The sequence below is a fragment of the Maylandia zebra genome, linkage group LG14 (assembly GCF_041146795.1).
Source record: "Maylandia zebra isolate NMK-2024a linkage group LG14, Mzebra_GT3a, whole genome shotgun sequence".
Lineage (NCBI taxonomy): Eukaryota > Metazoa > Chordata > Actinopteri > Cichliformes > Cichlidae > Maylandia > Maylandia zebra.
In genome coordinates this window covers 35,022,467-35,039,149 of record NC_135180.1, presented here as the reverse complement: position 1 = coordinate 35,039,149, position 16,683 = coordinate 35,022,467, and the positions used below count along the sequence as shown (strand labels likewise).

At 41.8% G+C, this 16,683-nt stretch overlaps 1 protein-coding gene across 3 annotated transcripts in view; it reads right to left on the bottom strand.

Annotated features, from left to right (window-relative positions):
- prx (periaxin) overlaps window positions 1-16,578 on the bottom strand; it is a 56,634-nt gene extending 40,056 nt beyond the window's left edge. For all 3 annotated transcript variants that reach the window (XM_076873426.1, XM_076873428.1, XM_076873427.1), the window contains exon 1: window positions 16,414-16,578. In XM_076873426.1, coding sequence (XP_076729541.1) covers window positions 16,414-16,471 — 58 coding nt within the window. In that variant the 5' untranslated portion in view covers window positions 16,472-16,578. The remainder of the gene's footprint in view (window positions 1-16,413) is intronic.
- Between the last annotated feature and the right edge of the window lie 105 nt (window positions 16,579-16,683).

The following is a 16,683-nucleotide window of genomic DNA, read 5'->3' as shown; positions in this document are numbered from 1 at the left end:
TAATGCATTTTTTTAAAAACAACATGTAAATGTAATCATGGCCACAGCTTTGAATTTGGAGATGCACATTATGCAGGTGGTCTGGTGTTTTCTGTATTCTGGTGAATTTTCAGGCAGTTTATTTAAAATTTCGAGTCCCTGACCTTTAGCGCAGATGGCCTGAGGTATGAAGTGAATGTTTAAAGTTTCTGAAGTGAGTGAAAACAAAATGAACAGGAAATACTTCCTTAAATTAAACCTGAAAAACTATTGTCCATCCATACATTTACTCCCATTCTGCCTCCACCACACATCCGGGTCTGGGTGGTGGAGCTAGCACTCTAAAGAAAGACCCCAAGACCTCCCTCTCCCTGATCAGCTTGTAAAGCTCGTCTGGAGGGAAACAAAGATCTTCCCAAGCCAGCTGAGAGATGTACTTGTGTATGTACAAAATATCCAGGAGGCTACAATTAAGCCGAAACGTGTACAGTCGTATAATTTCTAAGCAACATGTCCAAGACAGATACAGTAATATGTATTTAATAGTCTTATTCCTTGGTGCCTGACTGTTCTTACGATGGGCCCTGAATCTGAGGAAAAACTTGAAAGCCAAAGAGTGCGTTGCTGCTGTCAGCCACTGCATTTTGCCAAACAGGAGCTGGATTAAGTTGTCTAAAGTAGATTTGATGGTGTGGGTGGGTTTATTTATGAAGTCAGAGTGGAAAAAAACTTAAACGGGGCCTGACAGTACTTCACAGCTTCACTGCTAAGTTTGAGCAAAAAGCTTCTTTGCCAGTTTCACATGTAAATCGTTATGCAGTGTTTATCAAAGTATGCTGGGATTAAGTGGATTTATATGCTAACTACAGCTCTGCAACATTTCTATGTCGCTGTAGGTCAGTGCGCAGTAAAAACTCTGAGGGATGGATGCAGCCTTTCCTGAATGGAGAGCGTTACTTGGTTCGTCTTTACCTGTTGCACCAATATGATCAAGTATTCACACCAATAAGAGAGATGTCCTCTCAGAGAAAGATACCGGAACTATTTTTCTATTTTTCTAGTGTTTGCATTAAAGAAGCAACAAATTCTCATGTCCCTTAAAATGCAGTGGTATTGTGTTGTTTGTGAAGTAATCATTTCAGTAAAATATATTGACCCCAATCACCTCCTGAGATGATCCATTCTTTCAGTTTAACTGTCAGTGAGCTGCAAGGAGAGCAAGGAGTTAGTCTTGTTCGTCACAGCTTTTCTGGCTTCGGAGTCTACACAGTACGGAAGTGAGTGATTTGGTGGACAAATCTTTTAAACAAATGTGTTTAATGGTCTGTGAACTCCAGTGATAGAGAAAAGAACTGCTTTCCATATTAGCCATGGTACATGTAAACATTTGGACGTCAGTGATGCTGAGCTCTCTGACACCCTGCTGCCTGATTTTCACATATTTTAAAACCCTCCAGCTTTTTTTAATATTTAAGGATTAGACTTTCTGCACCTACATTTTTTCCAGAACATTAAATGAACAAAGTTGGGATATTATGGGAGTGGGAGACATTAAACTTAAAAAAGTCCTTAGTAGAAATCTGTGGGAGAATTCTGCAACTGCAAAGATGGTTGTTCCACTCTTAACGCTTAACACGGACCACACATCAACCAGTCACACTGCTCCACTGACATGTGTGGGAGAGGTTCACGCCTGTTTCTGAAGCAAAGACTGGCTAAAATAAACGACTGGCTTTTAGAAAGGTTTTGCCCAAAATCAAAAACTTCCCGGAAGATTCCTAAAATACCACATAAGCATCTTTAGCATTTACTTCCAAGGCTTAGTTAGATGGACTAGGATTTAATGGGTGTTCTATGATGTCCCTGGGATTTCCCTGGGTCTTTCTTGTGTATTTTATGAATAAATCTTCTTTTTTTGGGTACCAGTACTGGTTTTATTTTGTTGTATTTATCCGCGACACCTTAAAGGCTGGTCCGTGAAAATATTGTCGGACATAAACCGGTCCGTAGCGCAAAAAAGGTTGGGGACTGCTGTCCAACACTAGGAACAGTATTAACCCATTCACACCAATTCATACAAGACCTTACTTTACGCATTTTAAATGGTTATTTTTTTCAATCATGTACATGGGCAGAGTGTTTAGCTGGTAGGAGCCTTAGTATCAGCATCCAAAGACATATGGGATAGCCTCCAAGCTACCCCGTGACACTGAACTGGATACCCAGTTAAGAAAATGGATAAATGGGCATTCATGGGACACCATATCTGTTTTGAGTTATGCAGAACTGAGCTCCAGTTCAGCTCCCCAGGTTACCACGACTCAACACATACCCATGTACCACTTTACACCACAGGTAAACGCGGTTGAATTAGACATTTTGTCCTCACAACCCATTGATTTCTTTTTCTATCACTTTAACAAATTACAGCTGCAAGAAGGCACTTGTCTGAACAACCAGTATCGCTTGTCTGCTGTCAGTGTGTGACTGATAGCTGTGATTCCTCGCACTAGTTTGGACATCCATCATGAATTGTGATGATGTGATGTCAGCTGAATCGTTTTTGTTGTCCCGCAGTGCCTTAAAGACGAAGCCTCATGAAACTGACCCTGCTGCTCTAATCCTGTTCAGCGGCTGCTTTAAGCCTATTAAAGATGGACAAGTTAATGATGTTATAGTTGGCTCAATGACGGCTGGACTTGAGCATCAGGTGTCAACGCAAAGAAAACAAGTCTGCCCTTTAAAAAGTTGATAACATGTCTTTGACGTAACACATTACATAGCGCCTGACAAACAGCTGAGGATGTGTTTGTGATTTATTTCTAGAGAGGAGTATTATCAGCACAGGTCACATATACTCTAGATAAAAATATTTTTTCTCCTCACACACTTACGCAAGAGTTCACACACAGAGGAAATACCGCCATACCGCCACACTTTTTTACAATTGGTGGGAGACTGAGCAGATAACACAAAACTTACTGGGTCTAAATTTAGGACAGAGAGCAAAGGAAGGAAGCTGTTTCTATTCCAGTCCCCAGACTGACTGTAAATACTTCAAAAAACATCAGCTCTTAAAAAAAGGAAAACAATGAAATCTGTGATTCAGCATCACTGGTTTGTTCTGACACAGTCTGTTCACAGACCTGATGTATGAAGTTGAAGTGGATCTACTTAGTCTAAACCAGGGGTGGGCAATCTCAGTCCACGAGGGCCGGTGTCCCTGCAGGTTTTAGATGTGTCCTCGAACCAACACAGCTGATTTAAATGGCTAAATTAGCTCCTCAACATGTCCTGAAGTTCTCCAGAGGCCTGGTAACGAACTAATTATGTGATTCAGGTGTGTTGACCCAAGGTGAGATCTAAAACCTGCAGGGACACCGGCCCTCGTGGACTGAGATTGTTTAGACCAGGGGTGGGCAATTTCTTTCAAATGTTTAATAACCATAAGGCACAACAGATTATAAGGCGCATTAAGCGAAACAAAACAGTCAGATAATTCAAACTTTACTTAACTCATTCTTCTTGCTTCTTTTACTTCTGTACCATTGATTCATTGATGTTGAATTCTCTCGCAGCTGCTCTATTCCCAGGTTCTGAACCTGAAACCAGGGTTTGATCTTTGGTTTCATTCTATAATACTGGACTTATTTTTCTACAAAGGTTTGAACTTTGAGAGTGTTCAAACAAGAGAGAAAAGTGTGAAAATGTTCATGCCTGTCTGAGAAAGTGTAGTGAGGGGTTTTACAGCCTTAAAGCATCTATAATAATTCACCTAGTATTTTATTATTTTTAGAGCCTAACTCCTGTGGTAAACGAGGGACCACTGTATGTGCTTTAAAAAATTGTTCTTGTCACCACTGGAAATGCCAACCTGCTAATGGACATGTAGAAAAACATTCACTAGAACATTACCGTCCACACGAATGAACAGAAAGAAAACAAAACACTGTTTTGTCTCATGTCATAGCGTTTGCTCTGAATCTACAAGCCACTTTGCAACCCACCTCTGATACAGCTCCTTCGTGTCTGATGCCACTGATGTTTGCTTTATTTTGTCCTCACTATTTTTCTGCACATGTGAACGAAGAATCTGAGATGTCCCAGAACAGCACCATGGTGCCAAATGTAAATTACTGCAGATGGAAATAATCTTCATTCGATTGTTTTTAGGGAAATGGATGTTTGTCTTGGGGAGTGATAACAAACCTTCCGTTTGCCTGTATCATGACTTATGTACTGGACTCTAATACCGAGTTGACTCTACTGGTATGTTGGAGCTGCAGGTGGAAAATCAGAAGAAATGCATGATGTAAGTGAGTAATTAAGTATTAGCAAAGAGTACAAGTTCTCCCTGACATGTTTAACAATAATTTAAAACAAATGCCATACTTTTTGTTCAGGGTGTGTTACATACAATGTTTTTCATATATCTTTTTTCCCATAATATCTAACTCCCTTCATCTATGGCAAGGACTCCAGACCATTACAGACTACAGGACCACCAAACCCTCCCCCGCATCCTCTGATGTCTCCTTCCTCAACGAGCTCAACAACTTTTATGCTCGTGTTGAGCGAGGGAACCCCACAACCACAACCAAAGCAGACATGACGCCAGACCACCAACCTCTGACTCTCTCCCCCACCGATGTAGGAGCGGTGCTGAGCAGGATCAATGTCCACAAGGCTGCAGGTCCAGATGGCATCCCCGGGCGTGTTCTCAGAGCGTGTTCTGGGGAGCTTGCAGGAGTGCTCACAGACATATTCAATCTGTCCTTGGCCCACGCTGTGGTACCGGCCTGCTTCAAATCCACCTCCATCGTCCCGATACCCAAAAACTCCAACCCATCTTGCCTCAATGACTACCGCCCAGTAGCACTCACCCCCATCATCACTAAGTGCTTAGAGCAGCTGGTCCTAGCACACTTCAAATCCTGTCTCCCCCCCACCCTGGACCCCCACCAATTCGCATACCGCCAGAACAGGAGCACAGAGGATGCAGTCTCCATCGCACTGCACTCTGTCCTCTCACACCTGGACAACAACAACACCTACGCCAGAATGCTGTTTATAGACTTCAGTTCAGCATTCAACACAATCCACCCCTCACAACTCATCAGGAAACTGACAGACCTGGGCATCAGCTCCCTCATCTGCAAATGGTTACTGGACTTCCTGACCAACCGCCCCCAACATGTCCGGCTGGATAACCACTGCTCATCTACCATCACAATGAACACCGGTGTACCACAAGGCTGTGTGATGAGCCCTTTCCTCTACTCCCTCTTCACCCACGACTGCAGACCTGCTGATGGTTCCAACACCATCATTAAGTTTGCAGATGACACCACGGTGATTGGCCTCATCAGTGACAACGATGAGGCCGCCTACAGGGAGGAGGTGGATCGTCTGGCTGAGTGGTGCGACACAAACAACCTGCTGCTTAACACCGAGAAGACCAAGGAGCTCATCGTGGACTACAGGAGGAATGCTGACCCACATCCACCCATCCACATTAAGGGGACGGCTGTGGAGCGTGTGAGCAGCTTCAAGTTCCTGGGAGTCCACATCTCCGAGGATCTCACCTGGACGACCAACTGCTCCAAGCTGGTCAAGAAGGCTCACCAGCGCCTCTTCTTCTTGAGGACCCTGAGGAAGAACCACCTGTCCTCAGACATCCTGGTGAACTTCTATCGTTGCACCATCGAGAGCATCCTGACCAACTGTATAACAGTCTGGTACGGGAACTGCTCTGCCTCGGACCGGAAGGCGTTGCAGAGGGTCGTGAAAACTGCCCAGCGCATCGCCGGAGCACCACTTCCTGCCATAAAAGACATCTACAGGAAGCGGTGTCTGAAAAGGGCTGGGAAAATCATCAGAGACCCCAGTCACCCATCACATGGACTCTTCACCCTCCTGCCCTCTGGGAGGCGCCACAGGAGCCTCCGGACTAAGACCACCAGGTACCGGAACAGCTTCTTCCCCACAGCTGTCAGACTCCTGAACTCTGCCTCCTGACATCTGACCCACGTTAAACTCATGGACTGAACATACACACACCCACAATGGACAACTGTACCCTCAAACACAATAATAACATGGACTGAACCACCACTCACAACCACTAGCACTTTATATAGCCTCTGTAGAAACTATCTACACCCTCACTTACCTTAACTGCACTACTGTATAGCTCTGTGTAAATAATCATTCTGTACATTCAATAATCTTTAATCCTACAACTGTTTACAACTTGCATAGTTCCCATTTCTGTATAGCTGTATATCTCAGATTTCTGTAAAGTTATTTATTTCATATTCTGTATAGTTTTTCATATTTATATCCTGTTCATAGCCTGTACATGGCTTGTACTCACTACAGCCTTTACATACTTAGTTATAGAATATTCACAACATACTTCATACCGTGTACATTATAACATACCATAATAGACCCATTTCTGTAGTATACTTACATATCTATACTATTGCTAATATATATTGTAATATATCTATATCACTAAAGCACTTCTGGATGGATGCAAACTGCATTTCGTTGCCCTGTACCTGTGCATGTGCAATGACAATAAAGTTGAATTCTATTCTATTCTATGATGCTTATACTGAATGTCATCTGCATACACCGTAAATTCCTCATTTTGAAACAAATGGTATGTGAAAATGGAATATATCAGAAATTCAAAATATGACAATTTAGAAGTGATGCAACAAACAGACAAAGGGGAGTGATGTGACGCTCATACATTAGCGCTATATCATGCAAGCCCACACTGCGTTGATTTTATTTCAACTTGCACGCAAGCCAGTGAAGCACTGTCCCAGAAACACATATTGGCAACAAACAGTGAACAGTGAACAGTATTAAACAGATTATTGTCATGGTTGGCTGTGTGGCAGGCAGGCAAGCAGGAGTGGTGGATCCAAAATGCAGGACTCAGACACAGAAGTTCAACTTAAAGCGCAGCTTTATTGCTGGGAAAACCTCTTACTAAACTAAACTCGCCAAAGGACAACAAAAACGCTGGTGGACTAAAACACTGAAGCAGAAATACTGAACTGGAGCTAGAGCTGGAAACAAAACACTGGTAACACAGAGGCAAAACACACACAGCTTGTTGAGGGTACAACGCAACACTGACTCAGAGAAACACAGGGACTAAATACACTGGGAAGTAACGAGGAGAATGAGACACAGAAGGAGAGCACAGCTGGGGGAAATTAGAACTGATGAGACAAGCAAAGCAGGACACATTCACATAAGACACGGACCTACAAAGTAAAACAGGAAGGATCACACAGAGACGCAAACTTGACACAGTGGAGACAGCAACTAGGAAACACAGAGACATAAACCATAAGGCAGAGGACTCTAAGAACCAAGAGGCACAGAGGGGAACTCAAACATGCAGACACAGACTTACACAGAACAGAGGGGACATAGAGAAACATGAAGGGCAAGGGATCGAAACTAGAAACTCACACCAAGTACAATAATACAAAAATCACAAAGAACTAAAACGCTGGGTCAGGAGACCCAGGACCCTGACAATTATAGTGAGAGGGTCACTTCAACCACATTCAAAACAAAAGTTTCCCACCTAAAATATCAGCACTTGTACGTGCAGAGAGTTTTGATGCTTGGATATGTGCAGCTCTGTGTTTTTATGAGGGACTCTGGATTAGTACCTGCAGTATAATACACACTGGAGTGTTTATAATGAGGCTTGTCATCATTCAATCTAATAAGGACATTGTTTTAGGAAAGATGCTCCACTGGTTTTAATTTACAGATAAAGGTTAGTTTACAGCTTAGCTATTTTATCGCCTGTCTAAATGTTACATAATATCTTTTCCACTGGAAGTCTGCAGAATACGTCAGTGGTGGACTTTGCTACTGGTAACAATATGGAAAATGTACAATTTAGCATTTTAACACCCAAGAAATGCTCCAGCTTTTTTTTGTCCTGTTGGATATTGAACATTGATTGTAAAAAGACTGATTACCTGAATCTTAAACCTGTAATTCGTTACAACAATCTGGAGCCAAAAGGGAAAATGGTCTTCAACAGGTAAATTTAAATGCACTGTGATTGGGTGACTATGTGCTGTCCTGTTTGAATAAGAAGACAGAAACTGTGGAGCTCAGTGGCCTCTAAACCACGGGTGGCCCCGAATCCCACCGGGTCTTTTCCAACTGCAAATTTCGGAAGTGTTGCCGCCGTGCGCCACTTTAGATAAAAGCACCAAGCAAACAGCATCATGTCCAAACCATTGAAGATGAGAGAGATAGATCCCAGTGTGTTTCCTGCCCCTTTGAGACATCAGATGGGCAAAACAAGGCACACCCGGAGGCGTTAGCCTCTGGACAGGAAATGCCTCTTATAAACAGAAGTTTGTTTTTATTTTAAACGATTGAATTTTCACATAGTGAAAGACAGTCACGGCTCAGGTTAGCTTAGGATAAAACACACAAACTATAAGCATCTTATAATTTGAACAAACTGACACAGTTTAAAAAGACGTAAAATAGTAGAGGTAGTTTTTGCAGGGAAGGAAGGAACAAAGAAAGGTTTTGATTGGATGTCTCACCAATTATTTATACTTATTTTCTATTTTTGATTTTTTTTTATGTATATATAGATGCATGTGCATGTATATGTATTTATAAGTGTGCGTATCTATGCATACCTATTTCTATCTGTGCGTCTTTTTGGTGTGTTATTGGGCTTATACAATAAATTTATAGAAAGAAGAATGTAAACAAGGATTTATGAGCGAGAAGGAAAAAAACAGGAAGTAAAGTTACTAAATATTGAAGATGGGGTGTGATTAAATAACCTTGTGCTTCTCCCCACTCCTTCCTTATGTTTTATTGTGTTATTTTACCATGTTTAAAATAAAGCCTCAAAGAAAAGCAAAGCAAAACAAGTGTACTTTCAGGTCTTTTGTTTACAGGAGTCTTCCTTCCTGTAACATCCTCTCAGCTCTCTGCGTGCACCAGAGGAAGTTCACCCTGCATGTACGTCAAGTGGTGTTTCCTCATGAGGTCTCCCCCATGAACTACCCCGTCAGCTCTTAACCCCACTTGACCCCTTAAATGCCGGTCTAAAACTGACCCCACCCATAACTGCAACCACCACCCAAAATCTGTCGCCAGGAAACTGCTATCATCATCCATCATTTCATTTCTGACGTCATTTATTCTCAGTTCAGTGTGGACACACACATCCACACACAGTAAATGTGTTCACCTAAACCAGTGGAAAAATGAAACCATTTTAACCTTTAACCTTTAGGGCGCTGGTGCAAATGTTGCTGGAAAGAAGAATCTGCCTTCTGGTTTCGCTGGTCTATTTTGGTGTTGTTGTCAAAGATGTAGCTTTTATCGCCTAAAAATGTCCAGTGCATGCATTATGTAATCCAGAGGGACTTATTTGTTTGTGATCTTCAATCACAGAGTGGGTGTGCTTTGGCTGTGATACCTCTGTACCCACTTTAAGCCAGCGTACATACCAGGCTGGTAAGCGGTGAAGTTGGACCTGGGGGCCAAACAGATCCTGTGACCGTCACACTGCAGCTGTCACTGTGTGTAACATTAAGACAGGGACTACTGGAAATGACTGCGTGCTCTGCAGCATAAAGACGTACTAGTGCGTACACCAGGAGCTTGGTCACTTGGTGTTTTTACAAAAAAACCTTGCTGGGACATGAGTAGTTTACTGACAGTTGTTTAAAAGAGCAGTAAACTACTTACAATGTTGAGTGGTTTATTTATGATGAGGGCACTCTGTTATGTGGGCTGAACAAATGGCACTGCCAGATACACGGTTAAAATAAGTGCTCTGATTAATTTTCAAGTGTTATTTCTCTTGGGTCTCTTGACAAAACTCCCTTATAAACTTGGAGCATAACGACATGTCATGCTGCAAATAGTTACCATAAACCTCAGTGAATACTCGAGTGTTTGTAACCAGCAACTGGCATGTTGGAATAAACACTAGCAGCAGCTGTCTTACTAAAACTGTCTTTGCATTTAAACAGCACACTATTGTTATGCTCTCCAATGTCAGCAAACTGGAGTCTGCAGGCAGCTCCATAAACTATTCTGCCCAGCTCTCAGCAGCTCCTGAGCTGCCAAATGTTAAACCAACCTTTCAGAAAGACAACAATGTGTTTTCAGGCAGATTTATAGCTAAATTATACAGACGCAGAGCAAAAAAAAGGGAAAAAAAACACTGCTGCTATTCCATAACACAGAGTATCAGGAACACATGCTTTCATATTTGCTCTAACCAGCAAAAATCTTCCCCATCTTTTAGCACATTTTCCTACACAGCAACAGACTGGTATCCACAGACTGCAGTGTTGCATGAGCACAGACTTTATTAAACCACATCCACACAGCCTACCTTAATTTTCAACCTCAGCGTGTCCTCAAAGGTGACAGGCCCTCCACCTGCAGCAGCAGCAGCAGCAGCAACAGAAGCAGAGCTTCACTCTCAGGCTCGTCCTCTTCTCTTGTTCTTATGACTCTTTCACACTCACTTCGTGTTGGTCGGCTGCTGTCATTAATTTGTTGTTGGTACTTTTTTCTCTTTTCCCCCTCTCTTTGCTTTAAACATTTGCCCCTTGTCACCAGCCAGCCTGTTGCTCCCCTCACTGAAAGCTCAGGCCTGGCCAGTGCCCCATCTCAAGGAGGGATGCATGCAGCCACCCGATTGGCTGGAGGGTAGAGATATGCCCCCATATTAGGGCACCTGGAGGTGGGGCTGAACGACCATAGTAATAAAGGAGGGAGGAGAAGAAGATAACAAAGTTTGTGTCATAGTAGACTGCAGGAGCAGCGAGTGTTTCTCTGTCTCTCAGTGCCTGCTGCAAGCTATTAAGACAGTGAATGAGAACAATTGGAAAGATGAACTTTATCATCTTAAATCTAAAAATGAGAACTTGTTAAAGCTTGCAGAATACATGATGCCAATTATTTATAATTATGATGCCAAGGAGATAAGCAGACTTAACTCTTAGCTTCTATAGAGAGACCCCTTTACTTGTTTTAAAGAGGAATGTAAATAATGCCTATAACAATACTGAGTTAATGATATATCATTTCTGAAACACAGACAACAGGCTATAAAACAAAAGCTCAAAGGTCACTCTTTTTACTTTGAAAACGCTCCTCCTACTCATCTGCTATCCAACTGCACATTGCTGAGCTTGCAAAATATGCCAGAGTCATTGATCTTCCAATAAGTTATAATGACTTAATATGCAAGAAAAATGGGACTGTTTCCAAAGAAAAGTGTATTGAGTTTGTGTAAGCGCCTGCTGTGTGACATCTGAAAGGTGGATTTTCTTTCCAGCAAGACGCCAACTGTTGGTTGCTTCGGTGTTTCAGCTGAGCCAATATAAACAAGAAAACAGCTCTAATAAAAACTCAGCTCGTCTTTGCTTCCAGTAAGTATCAGGATGAATTTATCAGTGAGTGATGTTTCTCCCTAGAAGCTATTTTTATCCCAAGTGGCTGAAAATAGGAACAGCAGGCCTTGGATCTTGTTTTAGAGAAAGTGTGATGTATTTCAAGGAAGCAGCTGCTGTTGTGAGCTGGATGTTGTGTGTGTATTTATATATGCTTGTCTCTGTGTATTCCTGCCTGAATTTGAGCATTGCCGTGTGTGTATGTCTGTGTATTTGTGTATGTCTCTGTATGCTTCCTTGAATTCACTGATGATTTGCAGTAATCCAGCTGGTTGCAGAATTTATACATGCCAGCTGGCGAGCCAAAGTCCTCTCAACTGTCATCTAGAAACCAAAAGATTACCTGCTGCTAAACTCTCTTTTCCTTTACACCCACTGAGCTGTTTGGGATTCAAGGATCTTCAACACTGTGGATGTTGTCCAAATATTAATGCAGTGGCACTGGGAATGTTTTTCTCCTCTCCTTTCAGAAGCATTAAAACATCTACATCTACACTGACATTTTCTAAATAAATCATTAACAGTATTATATAAAAAAGTTCATATTCACTCCATATTTCCTTCCCTTGACATCCCCACTCATCTGAGAACTTGCATGTTAGTGTATACAAACTCATACTTGGCAGCTGCCACTTACAGAAGAGATCCAAGGTGGCACTCGTGCAAACCAAAACACAACCAACAACTTCACACTCACTGAGGTGAAACGAAGTGGAGAGGCGCTCACTCCAGTGGAAGTAACTCAGCTGCATAAAAGGAATTTGATCCTGGAAAGTAAACAACTTCATCAACCATAGCTGCAGGTTCCACTCCTAAATGCTTAGCGGTATGTAGGATAATTATGCAGATCATCACAGCTAAACTCTCCAGAGAAGGTGCTCCTACCCAAAGCATTCATAGTGAATATATTAAATGGACTGGTTCTGATATGCGCTTTTGCACTCAAAGTGCTTTATGCAGCATGTTCATTAACCTATTCACACACATTCATTTGTAAGCAACTCCGATGAATGCATTGGGAGCAACTCAAGGTTCAACATCCAGTCCCATGAAGACTGGAGCAGCCAGGGATCGAACTGACAACCTTCCAATTAGAATATGACCCGCTTCCTGTGCCAAAGCCACCATATAATATTGTTTAGTCCAAAGACATTGCACTTCAGGGCCACCGTAGAAAAGGGATCACGTAGTGAATAGATGAAAAGTAAAAAAGTAAAAAGACATGCTCATGGTTTACTCACATGAAAAAGGAATTCATTTTCAGTAACTGCATGGCTAAATAACCCGAGGAGCAGAGAAGGAGGGATACTGTCCATACCAAATAATCAGCAATAACAAAGTATGTGAAGAAAACTTTGGATTTAATTTACAACATGTAGAAACAGGCATCTTGCTGTACCACCTCCAAAAACATTTCTTGCCAAGCCTTCTTTTGTCCCAGAAGGTGAATTAGTTTCACTTGTAAACAAAAGGGTCTCACCCTCTAGTGAACTTTGTATAGTAGAATTATTAATTGGAAATGCTAAAGGTGTCTTCAACCAAAGTTTATGTTTTCTCTGCCTATGCTCCTCCTCTTCACCAAGTTTCAAGAAATTTAGTTTAGTGATTTGTACAATTCTCTGCTTACACACAAAGACAAGCAAAAACACTGAGAGCATAATGCTCAGCCTTGGCTCAGGTGGAGCAATTTAAAAACGAAAATGTTTTGGTGAACCGATGAAGTTCATGGATACTTGAATAATACAGTCCCTGCACACCTGCAGGGCAGCTACACACCTCTGCTCTGGACTGTGGATATGACCACACAGCATTGGGCTGACATCTTTTTAATTAGCCAAAAAAACAAAATACAACTGAAAACACCTGCAGACCATTTAAACCTCCACTCAAAGCCCAGAGCTTTATAACCCATCACCTGCACACCAACCACGTAACCCCCATAGAGCCGACCCAACCAACCAGCCCATAGCCCTGCAGATGAGCAATAGCTATCTGCATTTCCAGTAAGCCAAGCAGAGGTGGGGTTGAGGGGGGGCTTGCTGTCAGCGCAGATCAGACAGCCAACACTGTGTCAGCTAACATGGTCATTGTTGCATTTCAGCTCCAACACAAAGCCAGGATTTAGATACAGAGAAGGCCGGGGATCCTGAATCAAGGGCAGGGCCAGACAATAGCGGGATGAAGGCTGAGAGAGAAAGAAAGTGGAAGGTATCTGTAGGTATTTTACTTTGTAGTAACCCGGTCTGAAGGATTACATAGTCCTATGTCAGAAGTATCACTGAGTAAAACACATATTTCTCCTAATTTCAGCAGAAGCTTTTCATAAAACAGCAACGATCTGCTGATATGATTTTATGTTATTTGGACTGAGGGATCAGATAGAGGAGAGCAAACACGGGAGTGAGGAGCGGTGCTTCTAGAGTGGGATGGGGGTGGAGGAGGCGAGACGGGGCGAGGTGTGGCACTGGGCACGAGGTCCCACCAGACCCACAGTTATGCCCTCGTCAGCGCTTAAATGGGCCAGGAAACTGGAGCAGGCAGTGTGTAGGTATGTGTGTGTGTCAGTGTGTGTCACGGTAAAAACATCGTCTAACAGCCTGTCTGCGTGCATGGGGGTGGGGTGCTGGGTGATATCATAGCTACCACTTCTCAGAGGTTATTACTTTTTAATTTATGCCTGCTGCGGCTGCTGAAAATACCAGTTTCTGATTGGCTGGAAGTCATCCATGCACATTATACATCTTATTGCCTTAAATACAGTTCTGTTTAGCAGTTCAGCTGCCATTAGAGCATAAAAACATGATATGGCTTGAAATTTAAGTAACAGTTTAAAAATACATTAACATATCAATACAAGTGAAAACTATTCTCAACAGACATTTCTGCTTGAGGTTAGATGTTCTTCCAGGTGGACACGATAAACATAACCCAACCTGACCTTCAGAGTGAAGATGCAGTCTGACAACAAGAACATTTATTTTAGATACATTTTGCAGGACTTTCAGACAGATGTAGCTGTATGTGTTAGAAGATTGTTATTGCCTATTTCTATTTATATCTGCCACCGTGTCTCTTTCTTGGTATGTCCCATGGACAGTAGCAGAAAGTCCCCCACACAGAACAAAACAGGCATCAGTGACAACAGATATGACATCGATTAAGTCGGTTACAGCATGAAAAGAGGTGGCTTGCATATACAGAGCAAACGTGTGCTCAATGCGATACCCAACTGGATGAGAAGAAGGGTATCGTCTCAGTCTGCCTGGACTTACGTCATGCTGGATTATATGTCTTGGAAACACACAGAGGAAGCAGATTGTTGCTGTTCTCTCTCTCCTACATGTACACACTTCATCAGCATGAGCAGATAAACTAAACAGCAACTGGAAAATGTTATCAGTGACAAAATGCTCACTTCCTTCCCTCAGCTTCACCTTAACTTGTGACCTGATGACCTTTCACCGCACTGACCTGACCTGAGGGTATTAATAGAGATGGGTGTGAAGGATTCAGCAGCCTTTGAATTGCATTTTGACAAAGATTGATTGTTGGATGTTTTTATGACATTTTATGAATAGGTGGATCTGCAAAAAAAAAAAAGAAGAAAGAAAAAGAAAAAAATAGAAATGTGTTTTTGTTGGAATGTTCATCTTCTGTGTTTACAGGTAAAACAAAAACTTGGTTGGGGCTGTTCAATGCACAAAGTATAAGCGGTAGTGGGTACTTCATAGCCCAAAATTAATGTAATCATTTACAACTTTTATCATATGAAAATTGATAAAAGCAAGTAGTGTACAAACAAAATGGCAACTACATTACAAAAGAAAACTTGTCAAGTGACACAAAAATCTCAAACAACTGTTAGACTTCATTCATCAAATGCTTACATTACTGTGATCTTGGCACATATGAATGTATCAGGTTAAAGATATTGTTATTCTATTACTAGTTTCTTCTGCTTATCTTCCCTCTAATTTGTTATTATGTAAAAGAAAAAATACATCTGACTAAAATTTTTATTCTAATTAGGATAATTTTGCAAGTAAAGCAAAATCTGCTGATTGTGAAGATCCAAAAATGTAAAACAGTCTTGCGAGTCTAACTAGAAAGTACGTACGTAATTGTTTGTAACAAGGCTGATTCTAATAATGTGCAGAATACAGTGTGAATGAAACAGAGTTACATGTAACAGGATACATTTTGACTTGCTGCCTGGCAGATCTACTAACAGCCAATGAGTCACTATCAGCTTGTCAAGCTGACATCATTTTTGTTATTTTTACAGCGATTTACAATGGGCAACAACAATTTTGTGACCAAGCTTTGGCCAAAGTATCACCAAATACTGAACAAGAACAAAGACCAAATCACCATGCAGCCCACATCTTACGACTAAAAATCCAGAAAGAGCGATTCCTGTTTCAAACAGCATGCAGCAGAGGCTTATAACTTGAAATCAACCCTCAATATTTTTAAAATTTAAGCCAAAGTACAATATTTTCATTAATCACAAACCAGTTCTGATGAACTTCAAGGTAGGTCCAAGATAAGATGAACTAAATTCATCCCAAAAGTGGTAAAAAATCTTATAAACAAAGACAATAAAAAAGCAGAAAAGTAAAACCACGGAAGAGGATGTTAATCCATGGTAATGAGCCTCAATTTCATTATCATAATTTACTCCAGATATTTCTTTAAACTAAAGTGAATGAAGTGGACAATTCTTTTTCCAAATGTAACTTTTTTATTTTAACCTACTCACAGCCGGAGATGGTCCTAAAGCTTAACAGAAACAGTAGAGAATCATTCCTTTGATGATGAGCAAATGTAATTTAGTATAAAATACATTTTTTGCATCAAATACAAAGTTTGCAAAATATTTCCAGGGAGCTTGTGTTTCTCTGGGCAGTAAAGCAACACATAACTGATTCATCCTGACCTGCATCGGAGGAAGGTGTCCAGGTGACTCTGAATATTCCACGCAGACACTCACACATGGTCCACAGTGGGAATCCGAAGGAGGAAACACACCGGTGGAGCAGCCCAAGCGCAGGCTGCGGGATTGGAAGAGCTGGGAGGCAGAGCTGGGGGAGGCAGGTGAATGTTGGAGTTTATCCAGGGGTCCTTTTGACTGTTTGGGCCCGAGGGAGACTGAGCTACACGCTCGGCATCGACCACAAACAGAAAGAGAGCAATTGAGAGAGGGTGG